Source organism: Lithobates pipiens, unplaced genomic scaffold (genome assembly GCF_037356315.1).
Source record: "Lithobates pipiens isolate NorthernLeopardFrog02 unplaced genomic scaffold, aLitPip1_a1.2 Scaffold_3, whole genome shotgun sequence".
In the NCBI taxonomy this organism is placed as follows: domain Eukaryota; kingdom Metazoa; phylum Chordata; class Amphibia; order Anura; family Ranidae; genus Lithobates; species Lithobates pipiens.
In genome coordinates, this window is record NW_027507790.1 from 274,061,720 (window position 1) to 274,080,092 (window position 18,373).

General features: G+C 38.9%; 1 protein-coding gene across 1 annotated transcript in view; it reads right to left on the minus strand.

Annotated features, from left to right (window-relative positions):
* Positions 1-4,396: 4,396 nt before the first annotated feature.
* The window catches only part of LOC143941159 (vomeronasal type-2 receptor 26-like), a 142,636-nt gene continuing 128,659 nt past the window's right edge, over positions 4,397-18,373 (minus strand). The window contains exon 6 of the mRNA XM_077463185.1: positions 4,397-5,992. Coding sequence (XP_077319311.1) covers positions 5,100-5,992 — 893 coding nt within the window. The 3' untranslated portion in view covers positions 4,397-5,099. The remainder of the gene's footprint in view (positions 5,993-18,373) is intronic.

Consider the following 18,373-nt stretch of genomic DNA (forward strand, 5'->3'; position numbering starts at 1 on the left):
AACCTGTATGTGGTTTCAAATTGCGATCACACATGCGCAGGATGTGTGGGCGTGGCTACCCGACGATTGTTTCGTCACATGTTTGACGTCATCAGGGGGAATATTCTCACTGGATTTCAGGCGTCCAGCTTTCCCAGGGGGCAGCAGAGAGGCCCGACGACATCACCCACACCTCTTGGAAGCATTGGAAGTTTGGGCTGAGGTAAGAACGTTTTTCTTTTTTTCAGCAACTCCTTTATTTTTTATCTCCTTTGCAGGAAATTTGGCTTTAGGGCTAAAATCCATTTTGAGTCCTAGGTTCACATCTAAGTGGCTGCACTTGATGCATTTTTCAGCCACATTTTGCAGTGCATTTTATATTTTTAAACCAGTGTTTTTTATGCAGTTTTCATTTATTATGCGTTTTACTTTTTTTTTTTCTTTAAACGCACTGTAAACACACTGTATATAGCTGGTTGCTAAGGAGGGGGCCAGGAAGCCGGCCACCACGTCCTTAAAAACCAATGAGTCATCAGCTGTCAGCGGGCTTCCCCGCTGAAAGCTAAATGTAAAAAAAAAATTGCAGGCAAAATTATTTTCCAAAAAAACAGCGTGGGGTTCCCCCCAGGTCCATGCCAGGCCCTTTGGGTCTAGTATGGATTCAAAGGGGACCCCCCTTCCAATAAAAAAAAAAATGGTGCTGGCTGCCCCCAAAACCCATACCAGACCCTTATCCATGCATGCCGCCTGGTAGGTCAGGAAAGGGAGGGGATGAGTGAGCCCCCCCAACCATACCAGGCTGCATGCCCTCAACAGTAAGAAGACAGTGGACGGTGGAAAGGAAGAAGACAGTGGCAGGGAGAAAGAAGACTGCTCCACGGGAGAAGACAGCACAAGAAGAAAACAATACCAGGAGATGACTGCATTGAGAGATGACAGTCCCGGGAGAAGATGGCTCCGGCTTCTTATTTAAAACAGGACTTGTCAAAAACCGACTCTTGTATTTTGTTAACATTTCACATTTTTATTGGTGAATGGGTAGGAGTACAATGTACCTGATACCATTCACATGGAGGGGCGTCAGGATCTGGGGGCCCCCTTGTTAATAGAGGCTTCCAGATACCAATAAGACCCGCACCAGCAGACCCTGACAACCACTGCCCAGGGTTGCCGGGAAGAGGCCCTTGTCCTCATCAATATGGGGCAAGGTGCTTTGGGGTGGGGGGGCACAGAGCTCCCCCGCCCCAAAGCACCCACCTTCCCATGTTGTGGGCATGTGGCCTGGTATGGTTAAGGAGGGGAGGGGGGAGCTCGTTGTCCCCTCCCTTTCCTGACCTACCGGGCGGCATGTTTGGAAAAGGGTCTGGTATGGATTTTTTGGGGGGCCCCCACGCCATTTTTTTGGCAAATAAATACTAGACCCAACGGGCCTGGTATGGACCTGGGGGGGAACCCCACACTGTTTTTTTCGCTAGTTTTTTTGCTGGTCATTTAAAAAAAAAAATTATATTCTGCTTTCATTGGGGAAGCTCGGCTGACAGCTGATGACTCAAATATATATATATATATATATTTTTATGTAAAGCTGTTTTTAGTGAGTATGATTTGAATACTTAACATCTTAGCGCTGGCCCTTTAAGAGGTTTATGATGTTGGGAGGTGGGGCGGGCGCGGCTTAAGATTATGTGACTGCTGTGATTGACTGTCACAGTGGTCATGTGGTCTGAAAACTCCAGATCGCAAGAAGTGATCAGAAGCTTTTGATGAGGTGAAGGTAACTGTGTCGGGAGCATGCAGCGGGCACGCTCTCAGCACAAGTGTATTGGCAGCAATTGAAGCAAATAGGCGCCCCCTCTGCGAGGACCAGGCACCGAGAGGCCACATATTTGCGTGGGGTTAAAGGAAGAGACTGGGGTGTTACTTATATTTTAGCTTTTTCTTTGACACGTCTGACTAGAAGAACATTGGTTTCAAAACATATTAAAGTGATATTAAATGCAAAAAAGTAAAAAAAAATAACAAACATGTCATACTTACCTGCTTCTGGCCACTCCCCTCTCAATTGCCCCCAGAGCTAACAGGTTGCAATGGAAGCACCCAAGCAGACACGCTCCCAAGCCACTGGTCTGTGTGTCCCTGTACCTCTCTCACTCCTTTTTGGCTTACTGTCTGTGATTGACAACAGCGGAAGCCAATGGTTCAGCCAATGTGGAGGGAGAGTCCTCAAAGAGCCGATTCTCTAGTGCAGGTAAGTAATAGAGAAGGCTGGGGGGTGGGCTGCTGAACACAGAATGTTCTTTTACCTTCATGCATAAAATGTATAAGATGCATGAAGTTAAAAAAACCTTCAGCCTTTGGAACCACTTTTGCTCCCCTCCAAAATCCATACCAGACCCTTCAGGTCTGGTATGGATTTTAACCATATTTCCCGCCTGGCCTATAGCAGAATGATGGCCGGGCGGGAAATGGTTAAAATCCATACCAGACCTGAAGGGCCTGGAGGGGCATGCATTGTGGTGATCAGTGGCACGGTGTGTCAGTCTGACATACTGCTACACTGATCTCGGTAAAGAACCTCTGACTGAGACTCTTAACCAGGTGATCAGCCTTGTCCAATCATGGCTGATCACAATGTAAACAGGAAGAGCCGTTGATCGGCTTTTCCTCACAAGCTTCTGACAGACGCTAGTAGAGGAGTGCCGATCGGCTGCTCTCCTGACAGGGGGGGGGGTCTCTGCTGATTGTTTATCAGCACAGCCCCCTCTCGGATTCCTGCCCAGGACCACCAGGATGCTGCCAAGACCACCAGGGATTGCCACCACACTGGACCACCAGGTATGCCACCCAAGACCACCAGGGAAATGACAATCAGTGCCCAGGCAGCTGAAAATCAGTGCCCATCCCCAATGCCTGCCAGTGCCATCAGTGATGCCTATCAGTGCCACATATCAGTGCCCATCAATGCCCAGCAGTGCCACCTATCAGTGCCCAGAAGTGCCTCCTATCAGTGCCACCCATAAGTACCCATCAGTGCAGCCTTTCAGTGCCCATCAGTGTCACCTAAGAGTGCCCACCAGTACCACCCATGAGTGCTGATCAGTGCCGCCTATCAATGCCCATCAGTGCTGCATATCAGTGCAACCCAACATTGCTGCCTACCAGTGCCCATCAGTGCTTTCCGTGCCCATCGTCATACTTATTTACAAAATTTTATAACAGAAACAAAAGCAAAACTTTTGTTTTTATTTGTTTAGCAAAAAATAAAAACCCCAGAGGTGATCAAATACCACCAAAAGAAATCTCTATTTGTGGGAACAAAATGATAAAAATTCTGTTTATGTACATTGTTGCATGACCGCACAATTGTCATTAAAACAGTGACAGGGGCTGAAAGCTGAAAATTGGCTTGGGCAGGAAGGGGATGTAAGTGCCTGGTATTGAAGTGGTTAAGATGAACCCCAAGCCAAAATAAAAAAAAGGCATGGGGTCCCCCACAAAATCCATACCAGACCCTTATCTGAGCATGCAATCTGGAAGGCCGCAGGAAAAGGGGGGACGAGAGAGCACCCCCTCTCCTGAACCATACCAGGCCACATGCCCTGAACATGATGAGGGTGCTTTGGGGTCCCACAACCACCGGACAAGGGTTGTGGGGGTCTGCGGGTGGGGGGCTTATCGGAATCTGGAAGCCTAAAGGGGCCCAGATTCCAGCCCCCCTATGTGTATGGTTATCAGGTACATAGTACCCCTACTCATTCACCAAAAAAGTATAAAAAAAGTAAAAATTACAGAAGACAGTTTTTGACAATTCCTTTATTTAAAATAAAAAGAAAAAGTGTCCCGCAATGTCTATGTTTCGCTCTCTCACTCCCCCTTTTCCTGCGGCCTGCTTAGATAAGGGTCAAGTATGGATTTTGGGGGGGACCCCATGCCATTTTTTTATTTAAGCACAGGGTTCCCCTTAAAATCCATACCAGACCTGAAGGGCCTGGTATGGATTTTTTGGGGGGGAACCCCACTCCATTATTTTTTTTGGTGCAGGGTTACCCTTAATATCTGTACTAGACCCAAAGGGTTTGTTATGAACTGGGGGAACCCATGTTGTTTTTTTTCAATCATTTTTTATGTATATTGCCAGAATCCGACAATACATTACAGCCGCGAGCAGTTTTAAATTACATTTTTCCTTTAGAAATGCAATTTTGCTGTGGTACTGTTATGAACATGGGGAAGATACTACTACTACTACTTTACAGGGAGACTATAGACACCACCCAGGCACGATATTTAAAGGAATATTTCATTTTTATTCCACTTAAAGCATTCTTAAAATCACTGCTCCTAAAAAAAAGTCAATTTTTAAAACTTTTTTTTTGCATTGATACATGTCCCCTGGGGTAGTACCTGGGTCCCCACATATACTTGGTATGGCAATAACTTGCAAATAAGCCTTTAAAATTAGCACTTTTGATTTTCCATGTTCGTGTCCCATAGACTTTAATGGTGTTCGCATGTTCGTCCAAATTTTTTGCATGTTCGCATGTTCTGCTTTGAACCTGGGGGCATTCGGCTCATCCCTAGTCATCAACTTTAACTAATATTAAAAATGAATTTTGAATACACCAACAAAATGTGTTTATTAATTTAGACAAAATCATCTACATACAATATAATTAAAGTGACCCTGACACTAAAATAATGACATTACAATCAGCTTATAAAATTACATGTGTAATATGTATTTTTCTGGAAGGTGTTGAGTAAATCTTCCCTCTCTTGAAGAGTGATAGGTGTCACTTATATCAGTTTAAAGTGTTTTGGATACTTTGTTCCCCTCTGGCCACTGTTGTTCCTTCTTACTAAGTGACTACATTGTTCTGTTGTGATGTAATGGCTGGTGGGAGGAACCACTACACCCATCATGAGACAAGATTTCCAACAAACCCAAAGTGTCTGATACCAGTGGTGTCCAGAGCAAAAATTAAAGAAGAGGTAAGTAACAAATGTAAGTGTTCATTCTCAATACACTAACAAAATATGAAAAATAACAATAATAGAGATAATAAAAATAGTATAATGGTATGGTAACTATTGGTAACCCAGTGTTTGCTCCACATATATTAGTGGATAATTAATTTTGTATTCAGGTCCGGTTTGAACAGAATTATGCAACATTTTGGGAAAAATATACAGCCCAGAAGTCCACTACTTGAGGTTATTATTGCAAAAACCTCCACAGCCACCATGTATTTCCCTCTGGTGCTCAGATAGGCCGGGATCATGGCAATCCAGACACTGCAGAACACCAGCATGCTGAAGGTGATGTACTTGGCCTCATTAAAATTGTCCGGTAATGTCCTGGCTAAAAAAGCGACAATGAAACTCACAGCTGCCAGAAGCCCCATATATCCCAGGACAGAGTAGAAGCCGATAACTGAACCCTCATTACACTGAATGATGATCTTCCCCTGATAAGAGTGAGTGTCCTGATCCTGGAAGGGGGGAGAAATAGACAACCAAGTGACACAGATTATGACTTGAACCAGTGAGAAGACACAAATGATAACATTGGGCAGTTTGGCTCCCATCCATTTTCTCCAGGGACTCCCAGGTTTGGTGGCTTTAAAAGCAATACACACCATGATACTTTTGGCAAGTAGAGAAGAGATGGCAACTGAGAAGATGACACCAAAAGAGGTCACACGCAGCATGCAGGTCACATCTACTGGATGGCCGAGGAACAAGAAGACACAGAGGAAGCTCAGCATGATGGAGACCAGGAGAAGATAGCTCAGGTTCCGGTTATTAGCTTTAACAATGGGGGTGTCCTCGTAATGTATAAATATCCCCAATATGAAACCAGTCAGAAGACAACAGAGGATGGAGACAGCTGAAAATACTGCAACAATGGGATCATCAGTGTAGGAGAGAAATTGCACAAATTTTGGAACACACCGATCCTTCTTCTCATTTGGCCATTCATCATCAGGACATTTCATGCAGTTTTCACTGTCTGCAGGAAGTACAATACAAACACAATGAGCATCGGGGTCAGAGCTTCTGAAAAAACAAATTGTCTTGTGTTGCATTACAGCTAGCAACAGAATTTCCATCAAATATGTATGAGAAAATATAATAAATAAAAACTATAATATAAATATGTTATAAATGCAACCGCTTGCCGACCGCATCACTTACTCGTATGGCGGCAAAGAGGCTCTGCTGTGGTGGATCACATACTAGATACATGATCTGCAATCCAAGGAAGGGGGCTTGCGCGCCCGCCAGCTTGGCGGTGCTTTTTTTTTTTTTACGAAATGTATTTTATTGAGATTAAAAAAAAAGCAGAACAGAAACATATAATTGCGGGCGCAGCCACTAGATGCATAGTACAATAAGGTAAAGACAACAAGATACCAACAATTGTAAAAAGATGTCTAGCAGGTGATGGATCGAAAGTCTATCCATTTTAGTTTGAATATGATACATACGAGACAAAACAGGTAGCCAAAAGTATATATATTTTGCATTACCAATATCGTTTGTGCTTAATTTTCGTGTTTGTTGCGTGTATCTGGGTAGATAGCATACTTTGAAGCATGTATATGTCTTTGGTGAGATAGCTTTGAATACCTGCACGTTCGGTTAGGTACAGAAATATAGTGTGGGATCAGATAACAAGGGTCCTATAACAACAATCCTATAACAACAATCCAAGGGGCCCCGTGGCCCCTTGTTTTGGTCACAGTCTTTACCCTGAGACCTCTAACAAGTGTAAATAAAACTTAATCTATAAAGGTGCCTTATGGTATCTATCTCAGCGGGGAATAAACCAATACCTCTTTGGGGCTGTTAATGGAGAGCTCGGGAGTATGGGATTCCATCCCCATCCCTCTCACCCCCACTGGGATCTAACTGTGAGAGGGGTTGGGATCCATAAATTGCATTGGAAGTATATGATCACCACATCCCATAATTAGTGTAATATGTCAGCCCAGTGTTTAGCTATAAAGTGTTATCTGAAAAATTGGAGTCTACTCCATTGGAGATTGGTGATCAATATGAAGGTGATTCACTAGTTCTTCCAAATATTGTACTAGATGGGAAGGTATAAGAGAAAGAGTCAGGGTAATGTTAGGGAGTAAGAGTTTAATGAGGGAGAGAGATACGACCTGCGTATCTCGGATTAACTATGTAGGTTGAGTAGGAGGTCATCCCCCAGGTCAAGCTATAAGGCATGTGATAGGGTTTTGTATACATCTGTTTGTTGAAACTGCAGCCAACAAGCCCAGGTTGTCTGGAACTTGTGTGAGGTTTCCTTGGCTTGGTGAATGATAGCTTCCATTTCAGCTATTCTGGTTACCCTCTGTAGCCAATCCGCAATGCTAGGAGGGGTGGTTGATTTCCAACGAATGGGGATGCATAGTTTTGCTGCGTTAATTAAATGGTGCATAAGGGATTTCCTATATTGTCATTGGGATAAAGATGTGTGATGAAGTAAAAATTGAGCTGGGGCAAACTCTGGTGCGTATGTCGTGATTCTGGAAATGAGACGGCAGACCTCCTCCCAAAACGGCTGGATTCGATTGCATTCCCACCAAATGTGCATGAGAGTTCCCTTGGCTCTCTCACACCTCCAACAAGTGGGAGGGACATGTGGATAGTATTTGTGTAGACGATCTGGGGTTCTGTACCAACGCGAGTACAGTTTGTAACCATTTTCTTGTACCGATACATTTAGTGAACCCTTATGTATATTGAGACATATATTATCCCATTCCTCCTGTGTCAGTCCTTTTCCCATTGCTGTATACATGGGTTGTCTGACTTAGAAGGCGCGGGAGATAATATGGTGTATAGTTGCGAAATGACATGCTTAATAGGTTCTTTGCTAGTACACATAGTCTCAAAAGGAGTAAAATCCCTGCTCTATTGTTGTGGTGTGGATGTCTTGATTAGGAAATGTCGGATTTGAAGGAACTGAAAGAACGGTATGTCCCAATCTGGAAATTGAGCTGGGATGAAGGTGAAGGGGATCAACTCCCCCTTTTTGAAGAATGTGCCTGCCCTTCTAGCATGGGGTGCAGTACCAAGAAAAGCTGGACAATTGGTCATGCCCGGAGGAAAATTTGGGTTTCCATCTAATGGTGTCATTGGACGCTTGGCGGTGCTTTTATTCAATCCGGAACTGATCTGTCATCAAGTCCAGGCCAATGATTTTTGGCCTGGACGTGCTGATCAATTCTGGTGAATCAGAGAACAGCATGTATAGAATAACACAGAGGGTGCATAGGCCTAGCGCATTATCCTCAATACATGTTTTATTTAATAAAAATGGAAGTGAATATACTTGCAAACCAGTACTTGTGTCATAGCATTATCATAAATTCATCCGCTTAAATCCATATGCGAAAATCCACAACACTTGTAGTCACATTGGTTAAAGTGTTTCGAGGTTTCCCTCTTCTTCAGAGCCTTGTTTGGATGTCTCTTAATGTTGACAAAGCACTTTTCAGTCAGGATCAGTGCCTTCTACATTTAGTGCCGCTGTATATAGCTTCTTTGTTGAACAAGGAAGCTATATTCTTTTTGCATCTGCTCCTGATGAGTGGTATATAACCACGAAACGTGTAGAACTTTCCTATGATGCATTGTCACAGTATTTGTGTTTATTACCTATATTTTATTATATTTTATTTAATGAACCAATCCACCATTGATGCCTATATGCTGTTACTATTACAATTTTGGTCTACATACTTAGGTCGAGTATTATGCATATTATACTGAACTAACTATGCTACACTATGTAGTACTCAGTTTTTACTAATTTATAATTACTAATTCATAGTTAATAGTCTATTATGGGATTACCATGTGTTCGGTTGAATCAATTATGTATTATCATGATCTATTGATTGAGATTTATTAGTAGAATTGTCTATTAATCTACAACGTACTACTTTATTTATGTATGACTTGTATAAATAAATGGAACAATGTGTCAACTGATTGGCTCATCTAATCTAGTGATATGCTTCATATAAAGTCCCACCATTTTTTATTTATTTTTTTCTCTTTTTCAATATATCGAGGATGGAGGTGTATGTATATATTTTATAGCACCTCATATAAAGTATCAATGCTAGTTCTAGGTTTTCTATATACAGCAGCACTTAAAAGAAAAAGCACTGATCCTGACTGAAAAGTTCCCCGTCAACACTAAGAGACATCCAAACAAGGCTCTAAAGAAGATTGAAACCTTGAAGCGCATTAGCTGATGTGACTTAGAGCTTATAGAGTCCTTCCTGAGGTGCTTGCAAATCCTGATTGGCAGCCCACAGATTCTGCAGCACCTGTACTTTCCCCACTGCCCAACCCAGAATTCAGGTGGAAACAGAAAATTTAACTCACCTTGATTTTCTTGCGCTGTTTTTCACTGAAGATCTAAATCAATTATGGATCAAAGCAATTTATATGCCAAGCAATTTATCACCTCCAAACCAAATGTGTTCTTTGCCAGACAATTTGAATGAAAACCTATTATGGCTTCCAAATTTAAAACCTTTTGGACCTAACATGGGCATTACTAAAAAGAATAAGTTGCCGTCATATTGGTGCACAGTCCCAATTTTCTATATGCCCATTTTTTCTGCTGCCATGGCTGGACATATATATGAAAATATAATGCGAGGGCGCATGCGCGGAGCTGAGCCGAGCGGTAATGTCGGCTTAGATCTCCGATTCCAGCGGGACTTCAGAGCCTGATAACAGCGGAGGTAACATTCTCCTCCGCATTTAAACATCAGATAAAGTTTGCTGATATATCTTAGGTCTCGTTTGAGACATTTTGGGGGCTTGTAGCTTTTATATGAAGCCAAAAAACGGAAAACTAGTGCCACCTCAGGGACACAGCAGAGCGCCGTTAAAACCATCCTCCTCTAAGACAGCTCACCTTAAAGCTACAATGCAGCCAGCTCCTCTTACTCCATTGTATAGTGAGGTAGCTTCATTAAAGGCACACAGACTCTCTAATTCCCCCTCAGAAATTGTCACTTCTGAAATAAAATTACTGGATATTCCTTCACAAAATGAAATGTCACCTCCTGTAACATTACAACAAATAGAAGAACTGCTTCATAATGCATTGAAATCTGCTGCAGACCATATCACTACAAGCCTTACTAAAGAGATTAGAGATTTGGGTCAACGTACTTCAGCGCTAGAAATCAGAGTAGATGATTTGGAAAATCATACATCAAATTTCTCCTCGGAAATTGACAGCCTTAAAGAAGAAAATACCACTTTACAAGATAAATTAGAAGATTTTGAAAATCGTGCGAGACGATCGAATATTCGCATTAGAGGAATACCTGAATCTGTGACAGACCTACAGACAGCTATGCTTGCCCTTTTTCAAGAACTACAGCCAACTATTCCAGCAGATCGCTTTGAGATGGACAGGGTCCACAGAGCCTTAACTCCCAAAAAACCGGAGGGTCCGCCACGTGATATTATCGTAAAATTCCATTTTTACCGCACTAAAGAACTAATACTAAATACAGCAAGAATTAAAAAATCCTTAATTTTCCAAGGGCACAACTACCAGCTATTTGCAGATCTATCTCAACTAACAATCAATAAAAGACGAGCATTGAAGCCTCTTCTCCAAATTTTACAACGCAATACTATAATCTATCAATGGGGCTTCCCTTTTTCGGTACGTTTCACTTACCAAGGCCACAAACACACTTGTCGCACTGCCAAAGAATTGCAAACTACTCTACAGAATCTAGGTCTGTTATATACCAAAACAGACTATGCCGAATCAAGCCAAAAAACATCATCATCTCCTGGGAACTCTTCTTCTACCGCCGGAACTAACGAAAATCATAGCCCTCATAAGAGAAGCCGCATTCAATCCCCTATCCTAGATCCAGTTGATTCTATGGATTGAAAGATGCAATATGACAGGATTACATCCTTTTTTTTCTCCCTTTTTTGAGACAGGTCTAAAGACTTAATACCATCATTGTCTTCTGTCAATTCCCTTGCAATTCTAATAATATCTCAGCATAACTGTTTAGGATACTGTAGATATTATCCTTAACCTTCTTTAAACAACAAATCCAACCTACTTCCTTTGTTATCTTAGAGTATTTCTTTAATATATATATGTATTTATTTTATTTTTATGTGTATGTATGTGTATGTATGTGTGTGTATGTGTGTATGTATGTATGTGTATGTATATATATATATATATATATATATATATATATATATATGTATATGTGTATATGTATGTATATATATATATATGTATATAATTTTTTTTTTTTTTTTTTATTTATTTTTTTTTTTTTATTATTATTATTTATTTATTTATTTTTTCTCCTCAAATGAGTAACTGTTTTAATATGTATTGCTTTTTTACACATATTTTGCTATTTTTCAGATTCAGTAATGATAAGTTCATATAATATGCCTAGAATGCCTCCCCCCCCCCCTTTTTTTTTTTTTTTTTTTTTTTCTTGAGGTTGGCCTTTTATTTATTTTTTTTTTACTCGTAGTCATTGTTGGCATTTTATCCAAATTTCCAGAATGTCACTTTTGACTTGAACATTCTTTCTTGAATTAAATTAAAGTTATTGGTTGAAAGATTACAATTTATTTGGTTGGCTCTTCGTGTTCCGCAGGGATGTTTCTTGCGCTCCCTCTGTCACTCTCGACTGTTTGTCCTTTCCGCGGACAGTCGACTGTGACTCATGTACCCTTGGAGGGAGATTTTTTCTCCCCCTAACGGATATGTTAGGAATGTACATTTGTTGTACCATATCTTTATGATATATATTTGTCATATTTTATTTCTTAAATTTTTTTATTTTTACCCTCTTTCCTCCCCTTCCTCATACACTCCAGTGGCAAAAATTTCTTCTCATTTTCCTTTTTCATACATTATTATATCTATATCTCCTCTAAAAATATGGCTCCATTGAACATACTTTCCCTGAATGTTCAGGGATTCAACATTCCGCAAAAACGAACTAAAGCCTTTCGTACCTTTATATCTAAAAAAACACATATTGTATGCCTGCAAGAGACCCATTTTACTACACAATCCACCCCCAAATTCTTTAATAAATCTTATCCACAAGTTTTTACAGCCTCCGCCTCCACAAAACAACGTGGTGTGCTTATAGCATTTCATCGAAACACCCCTTTTTCACTATTGAAAGAAATCAAAGATCCTGAAGGCCGATATTTGATCCTTAAAGGTCATTTACTGGATACCGCAATCACCATTGTATCATATTATGCCCCTAATAAACAGCCTAACGCCTTTTTCTCCCATCTATTACATACCATTGACTACCACAAAATAGGTACTGTAGTCCTATGTGGCGACTCCAACCAGACTATCTTTCCATTCCTAGATAAATCACCAATTCCACAGCTCCAAAGAAATGATAAACATTCTTTCTCAAAACTCATCACGAAATACAATCTGGTAGACTCCTGGCGTGAATTGAATCCTACCATGAGACAATTTACACATTACTCACACCCACATCGTTCGCTCTCAAGAATTGACCATATATTTATATCCACAGGTATGGTGCCAGAAATCCTAACTTCAAAAATAATCCCCTTCCCTTGGTCGGATCACAGTGCAATATTCAATTCTATGTCTTCATTAGTTCCAAGAGCAAAAGATTCAACATGGCTATTGAGAGATTTCTTAATCAAAAACCCAATATATAAAAACAATATTGAACTTGCACTTAAGGATTACCTACTAAATAATTCTACACCTGATGTTTCCCAGACCACTATATGGGAAGCACACAAACCTGTCATTCGTGGCATTTGTTTACAACAAGCCAATATATTCAATAGAGAACGAAAAACCCTTTGTCGCACCTTAGAAACAAATTTTAATTCATGCCATATGGCATTTCAACGAAACCCCAATCCTTCTTCCAAAGCAGATTTAGATAAAGCCAAATTGGAATTCGATTTATTCCTTACTGAATGTGCAGACAAAACCATTAAAAGATCGCAACATAACTTCTATATGAACGCAAACAAACCAAACACACTTTTAGCCAAGGTTCTAAAATCCTGCCATACCTCAACTAAACCTATTCGTCTTAAGACCTCCAGAGATGTATATACAAATAATCCACTGAAAATCTTAAATAAATTTAAATCACAATTAAAAGATTTGTACTCATCCGATAATGAGCTAGATCTATCCAAAGCAAATGATTTCTTCTCTCACATATCCCTCCCAACTTTATCCAAAACACAATTGGAAATGATGGAAAAATCTGTGTCTATTGAAGAGGTGCTTGAAGTTATCAAGAACCTGAAATTAAACAAAAGGCCTGGTCCTGATGGATTTTCTGCTCTCTACTACAAAACTTATGCAAATATCCTATCACCGGTTTTGATGAATACCTTTAATTCCCTATTGGAGGGTCATTCCTTCAGAAGGGAATCACTGTCTGCAATTATTTGCATGATACCCAAGCCACATACGGATGAAACAATATGGTCAAACTACCGTCCTATTTCTTTATTAAATCTAGACATAAAAATTCTGGCAAAAATTTTAGCCAATAGATTAAATAAGATTATTGGTAGCCTCATACATCGGGACCAAGTAGGCTTCATACCTATCCGACAGGCTGGCGATAATATCAGACGTGCAGCACTTCTGTCACATGCCGCTAAGGCACGCCGAATCCCAACCTGCTTTCTTTCCTTAGATATTAAGAAAGCATTCGACACTGTATCATGGTCCTACATGCAATTTACCCTTAATAAATGGGGCTTTGGTTCACACTTTTTACAATGGATTTCCGCATTATATCAAAATCCCAAAGCCTACATTAAATATGCAGGGTACAAATCAGATGAATTTAATATACAGAGAGGGACACGTCAAGGTTGTCCACTCTCTCCATTATTATTTGCATTGCTAATTGAACCACTAGCAGAAAGAATAAGAATGGAACCTACAATCACAGGTATAGATTTAGGTGGATGCCATCATAAAATATGCTTATTTGCGGATGACATCCTGCTATTTTTATCCTCACCACAAACTTCTGCCCCAAACCTTATGATTATATTACAGGATTTTTCGCTTATCTCAGGCCTTAAAGTTAATGTCCAAAAATCACTGGCGCTTAATATCTCACTTAACGAAAAAGTTAAACAAACTTTACAAGACTCTCTACCCTTTAAATGGGTAGTTCATAGTCTTCCATATTTGGGTGTCCAACTCACTCCTGATCCTTCTGATTTATTTGCAGCAAATTATCCAACTTTACTGAAACACATCACCAGTCTATTATCAAACTGGTCATCCCTACCGATCTCATGGTTTGGAAAAATTAACATTATAAAAATGACCATACTTCCCAAATTCTTATATTTATTTAGAACGCTGCCTATTCATATTCCTGCTTATTTTCTCAGATTGATTCAGCAAAAGGCGATACAATTCACGTGGGGTAAAATAAAACCCCGACTACATAAGAATACCTTAGTTCTCCCTAAATGTATGGGTGGTCTGGGATTCCCAGATTTTACATTATATTATAAAGCAGCTCAGTTGGCACAATTAACAAAATATCACTCGACAACGGAGATCCCTATATGGGTATCCATTGAGGCTATTGACTGCGACCCTTTTATTGTCAATAATTTACTATGGTTACAACCTGCAGTTCGCAAGACTTTAAAAAATCCAATCACTAGGCATTCCCTATCTTTGTGGGATAAACATAGGACTTCACATGGCTTACAATCACTGCATAACCCACTTCTTTCCTTCCATAAAAATCCATCCTTCTACCCAGCCTGGATATATCCTAAAACTTTTAAAGCCTGGTCTAAAGCTGGCATTACTTGCCTACATGATTTGGCAACATTGTCCTCGATACGGCCTTTCCCAGAACTATGTGATACTTCGGGGTTACCCCAATCTGAACTATTTAGATACCTACAAATTAAAAATTTTTATACTCCTTTCCTTAACTCTAGTGAAAATCTACAATCTATTTCCCAATTTGAAAAAATCTGCCTCAAAGAACCTCATGCCAAGGGTTGTATCTCTACAATTTACACTCAATTGATTACTAAATCTAACACAATAATACCTACATATACATCCACTTGGGAAAAAGATCTTGAGCGCACGATTGATCCCAAAACTTGGTCTCATATCTGGTCTAATACTAAATCTTCTTCCACAAACATTTTGGCAATTGAGACATCTTATAAGGTGCTTACAAGATGGTATTTGGTTCCTGCCAGATTAGCCAAATTCACAATTGATAATTCAGGCCTCTGTTTTCGCGGCTGTCCGGAACAGGGTACTTATATGCACATCTGGTGGCATTGTCCTATTGTGTACTCATTTTGGAAAAATGTCTTTCTGATTATCTCGAAACTATTCGATTGTTCTATTTCACCAGACCCAATGCTAGCTCTTCTTAATCTAAAACCAGATTCCCTCACACAGAACCAATTCAAACTATTCCTCACGTTCCTGATAGCCGCAAAACAGACAGTAGCCAATGCTTGGAAAACATCTGTTGTGAATATTTCAGAAACCAAAACTAGAATGAACCAATCTTTTATACATGCCAAAATGGATGCTTTAGATAAGAATCGTCTGTCAAAATTCAATAACATATGGAGACCATGGATTAGATACTATATGTCAGATAATTTTGATAATCGAACGCTCTTGTCATGGTAATTTATATATATATGTATATATTTTCTTTCTCTCTCTCTCTTTCTGGTATAATATTTAGCTATATAAACTATAATTTATACCTGGAGTTAAATAATTGTCTCTCCCCCTCCTTTCTGTCCCCATCTCCTTTTACCATTTTCTCTTCCATACTTCTTCAAAAAACCTTTAATTATACTACAGTATTTGTTATCTATATTGAAGTATACCTAAGGTCAGGATTTCGTTTTGCTCAAATATGTAAAATTGATATATTTCTGTCTTTTCTAGTTTATTGAGCTCCTGACATTTCAGATATAAATAATTGTATACTCTAGTCTTCTCTAGATTATATAATAACCACACTTTTTCTATTTATTTTTTTGGAATGTTTATTATTCCTCCTTGGTATTTTATTCCCTTTTTACTTAGATATCTGTAGTTATAATTTGCATGCATCTTCATAGGTTGTATATGATGGAGCACCCCTCTCTTATTTTAGTGGGTTTATTTTTACTTATTTGCATTTTTTTTTTTTTTTTTTTTTTTTTTTTTATATGTATTTAATTATTTTTTTTTTATAATATTTGTACTTTAATGTTATATTTTAATATTTTTGTTTTGTCAAATATTCTGTATTTGTTGTTATTTATTATTTCTAAAATTAATAAATCTTTTGAACGAGAAAATATAATGCGATTTAAGCATTTCGATGACAATACACTCTGATGTCCTTGGGGTGACTCTGATTATTATCGCCTTCACAAAATTTGACCCCTCATACACCACCTTAACCAAAAATTTGCAGACTTGTATGTGCACCAAAAAAAAAAATCTGCATAGATGAGTCCCTCATTAATTTTTCTGGCTGTCCTGCATTCAAACAGTATCTCTCCAGCAAGCATGCCGGATCTGGGGTCAAAATGTAAAAGCCCTGTGAGAGGGCAACGGGCTATACATGTAATTTTCAGATATGCAAGGGAAAAGATAGTCATGTGGAGCCCTCGGATGCCCAGACTAAATGGGGAGCAGTAGCAAGATAGTAAAAAAGCAGAAAAAAACCCTGGTAGTGGACTTTGGAGGCACGTACAACAATAGAATCAGTAAAAACAATGTTATTCAATAAATTGGTATAAACGTATTATAAAACAAAAAGTTATGAAAAACATAACAGTATACATGGTACAATTCAGTTGACAAACTTATCACCTATCCGGGATATAATTAACTGCAGAGCTTGTTACCCTACGTGTTTCAGAGCTCTTGTAATCTCCTTCTTCAGTTATAGATACAATACATAAAGCATAATTCTATTGAAGATAGACATGTGCAAAAGGAAAATAATTGTTTAGTTTAGTTTAGTTTTAATTCGTTAATTAATTAATTTCGTTTAGTTATATTAGTTAAATTAGTTAAATTTGTTTTCGTATTTAGTTTAGTTTTCTGCCGAATTCGAAAAATTGGTCACATTCGAAAATATTTCAACCAAATTCGAAATTATTTCAACATGATTCAAAATTATTTCAACCGCATTCAAAACTATTTCAACCGGATTCAAAAATATTTTGCGACCTGACTTTAGGGCCATGTATCTCGGGGTCACTTGGTGCAAGAAACTTTGAATTTGGATATGTTATAGTGCTAATTCTATTGTGTTTGCATACCAAATTTAGTGTTTCTAGCTATAAGTGACCCCGAGATATGTGGCCCCAAATTCGGGTCACAAAATGTAATTCTCTTCTGCAGAAAAGTAATATAAATGTAATAAGATGTGTGTGTTGTTTTGCACTGGTACACTGCAAGTATGAGAAGTTGATGTGACAGATGTATATAAGTAAGTAACTAACCATCTTCCAAGATTTCTAATTCAAATAGAAAAGATTAGAAAAAATATATAATTTAATAGAATAAAATAGAAAGAATATACAACCATCTTCTGAAATTCAAATTTCACATAGCATAAATTTAAATTTCGAATAGTATGAATTCAAAATTTTTAATTAATTAATTTTAAATTTGGATAGAATGCCTGATATATCTGTCACATCAACATCTCATACTTGCAGTGGACCAGTGCAAAACAACACACACATCTTATTACATTTATATTACTTTTCTGCAGAAGAGAATGACATTTTGCGACCCGACTTTGGGGCCACGTAACTTGGGGTCACTTGGTGCTAGAAACAAACAAATTTGGGGTTCCTAGCTATAAGTGCCCCCGAGATACATGGCCCCAAATTCGGGTCGCAAAATGTCATTTTTCAAATTTGATTCGAATTTCGTTTGAATTCGTTAGCATTGTAATTCGGTAATTTGGATGCATCTGAATGTCCGAATAATGAAAATTTGTCCGAATTTCGATTCGGAACGAAACAAAATGCACATGTCTAATTGAAGAATGTAAATGATAGGACATGGAAATGATTTGTAAATATTATAAACATTGTTTAGCATAGTACTTACATATCAACATAGGTAGTGGTATGAATGTAGCAAATTATTGGTTAAAAACGATTAGACTGATCAATTACAGTGGGTGGCTTCCACATATCCAAGGCTCCCATGTACGATTGTTGTTACAACAAATTGAACCATAAGGTATTATTGGTGCTGAAAGCTAAGGGTGTCCAAAAAGGT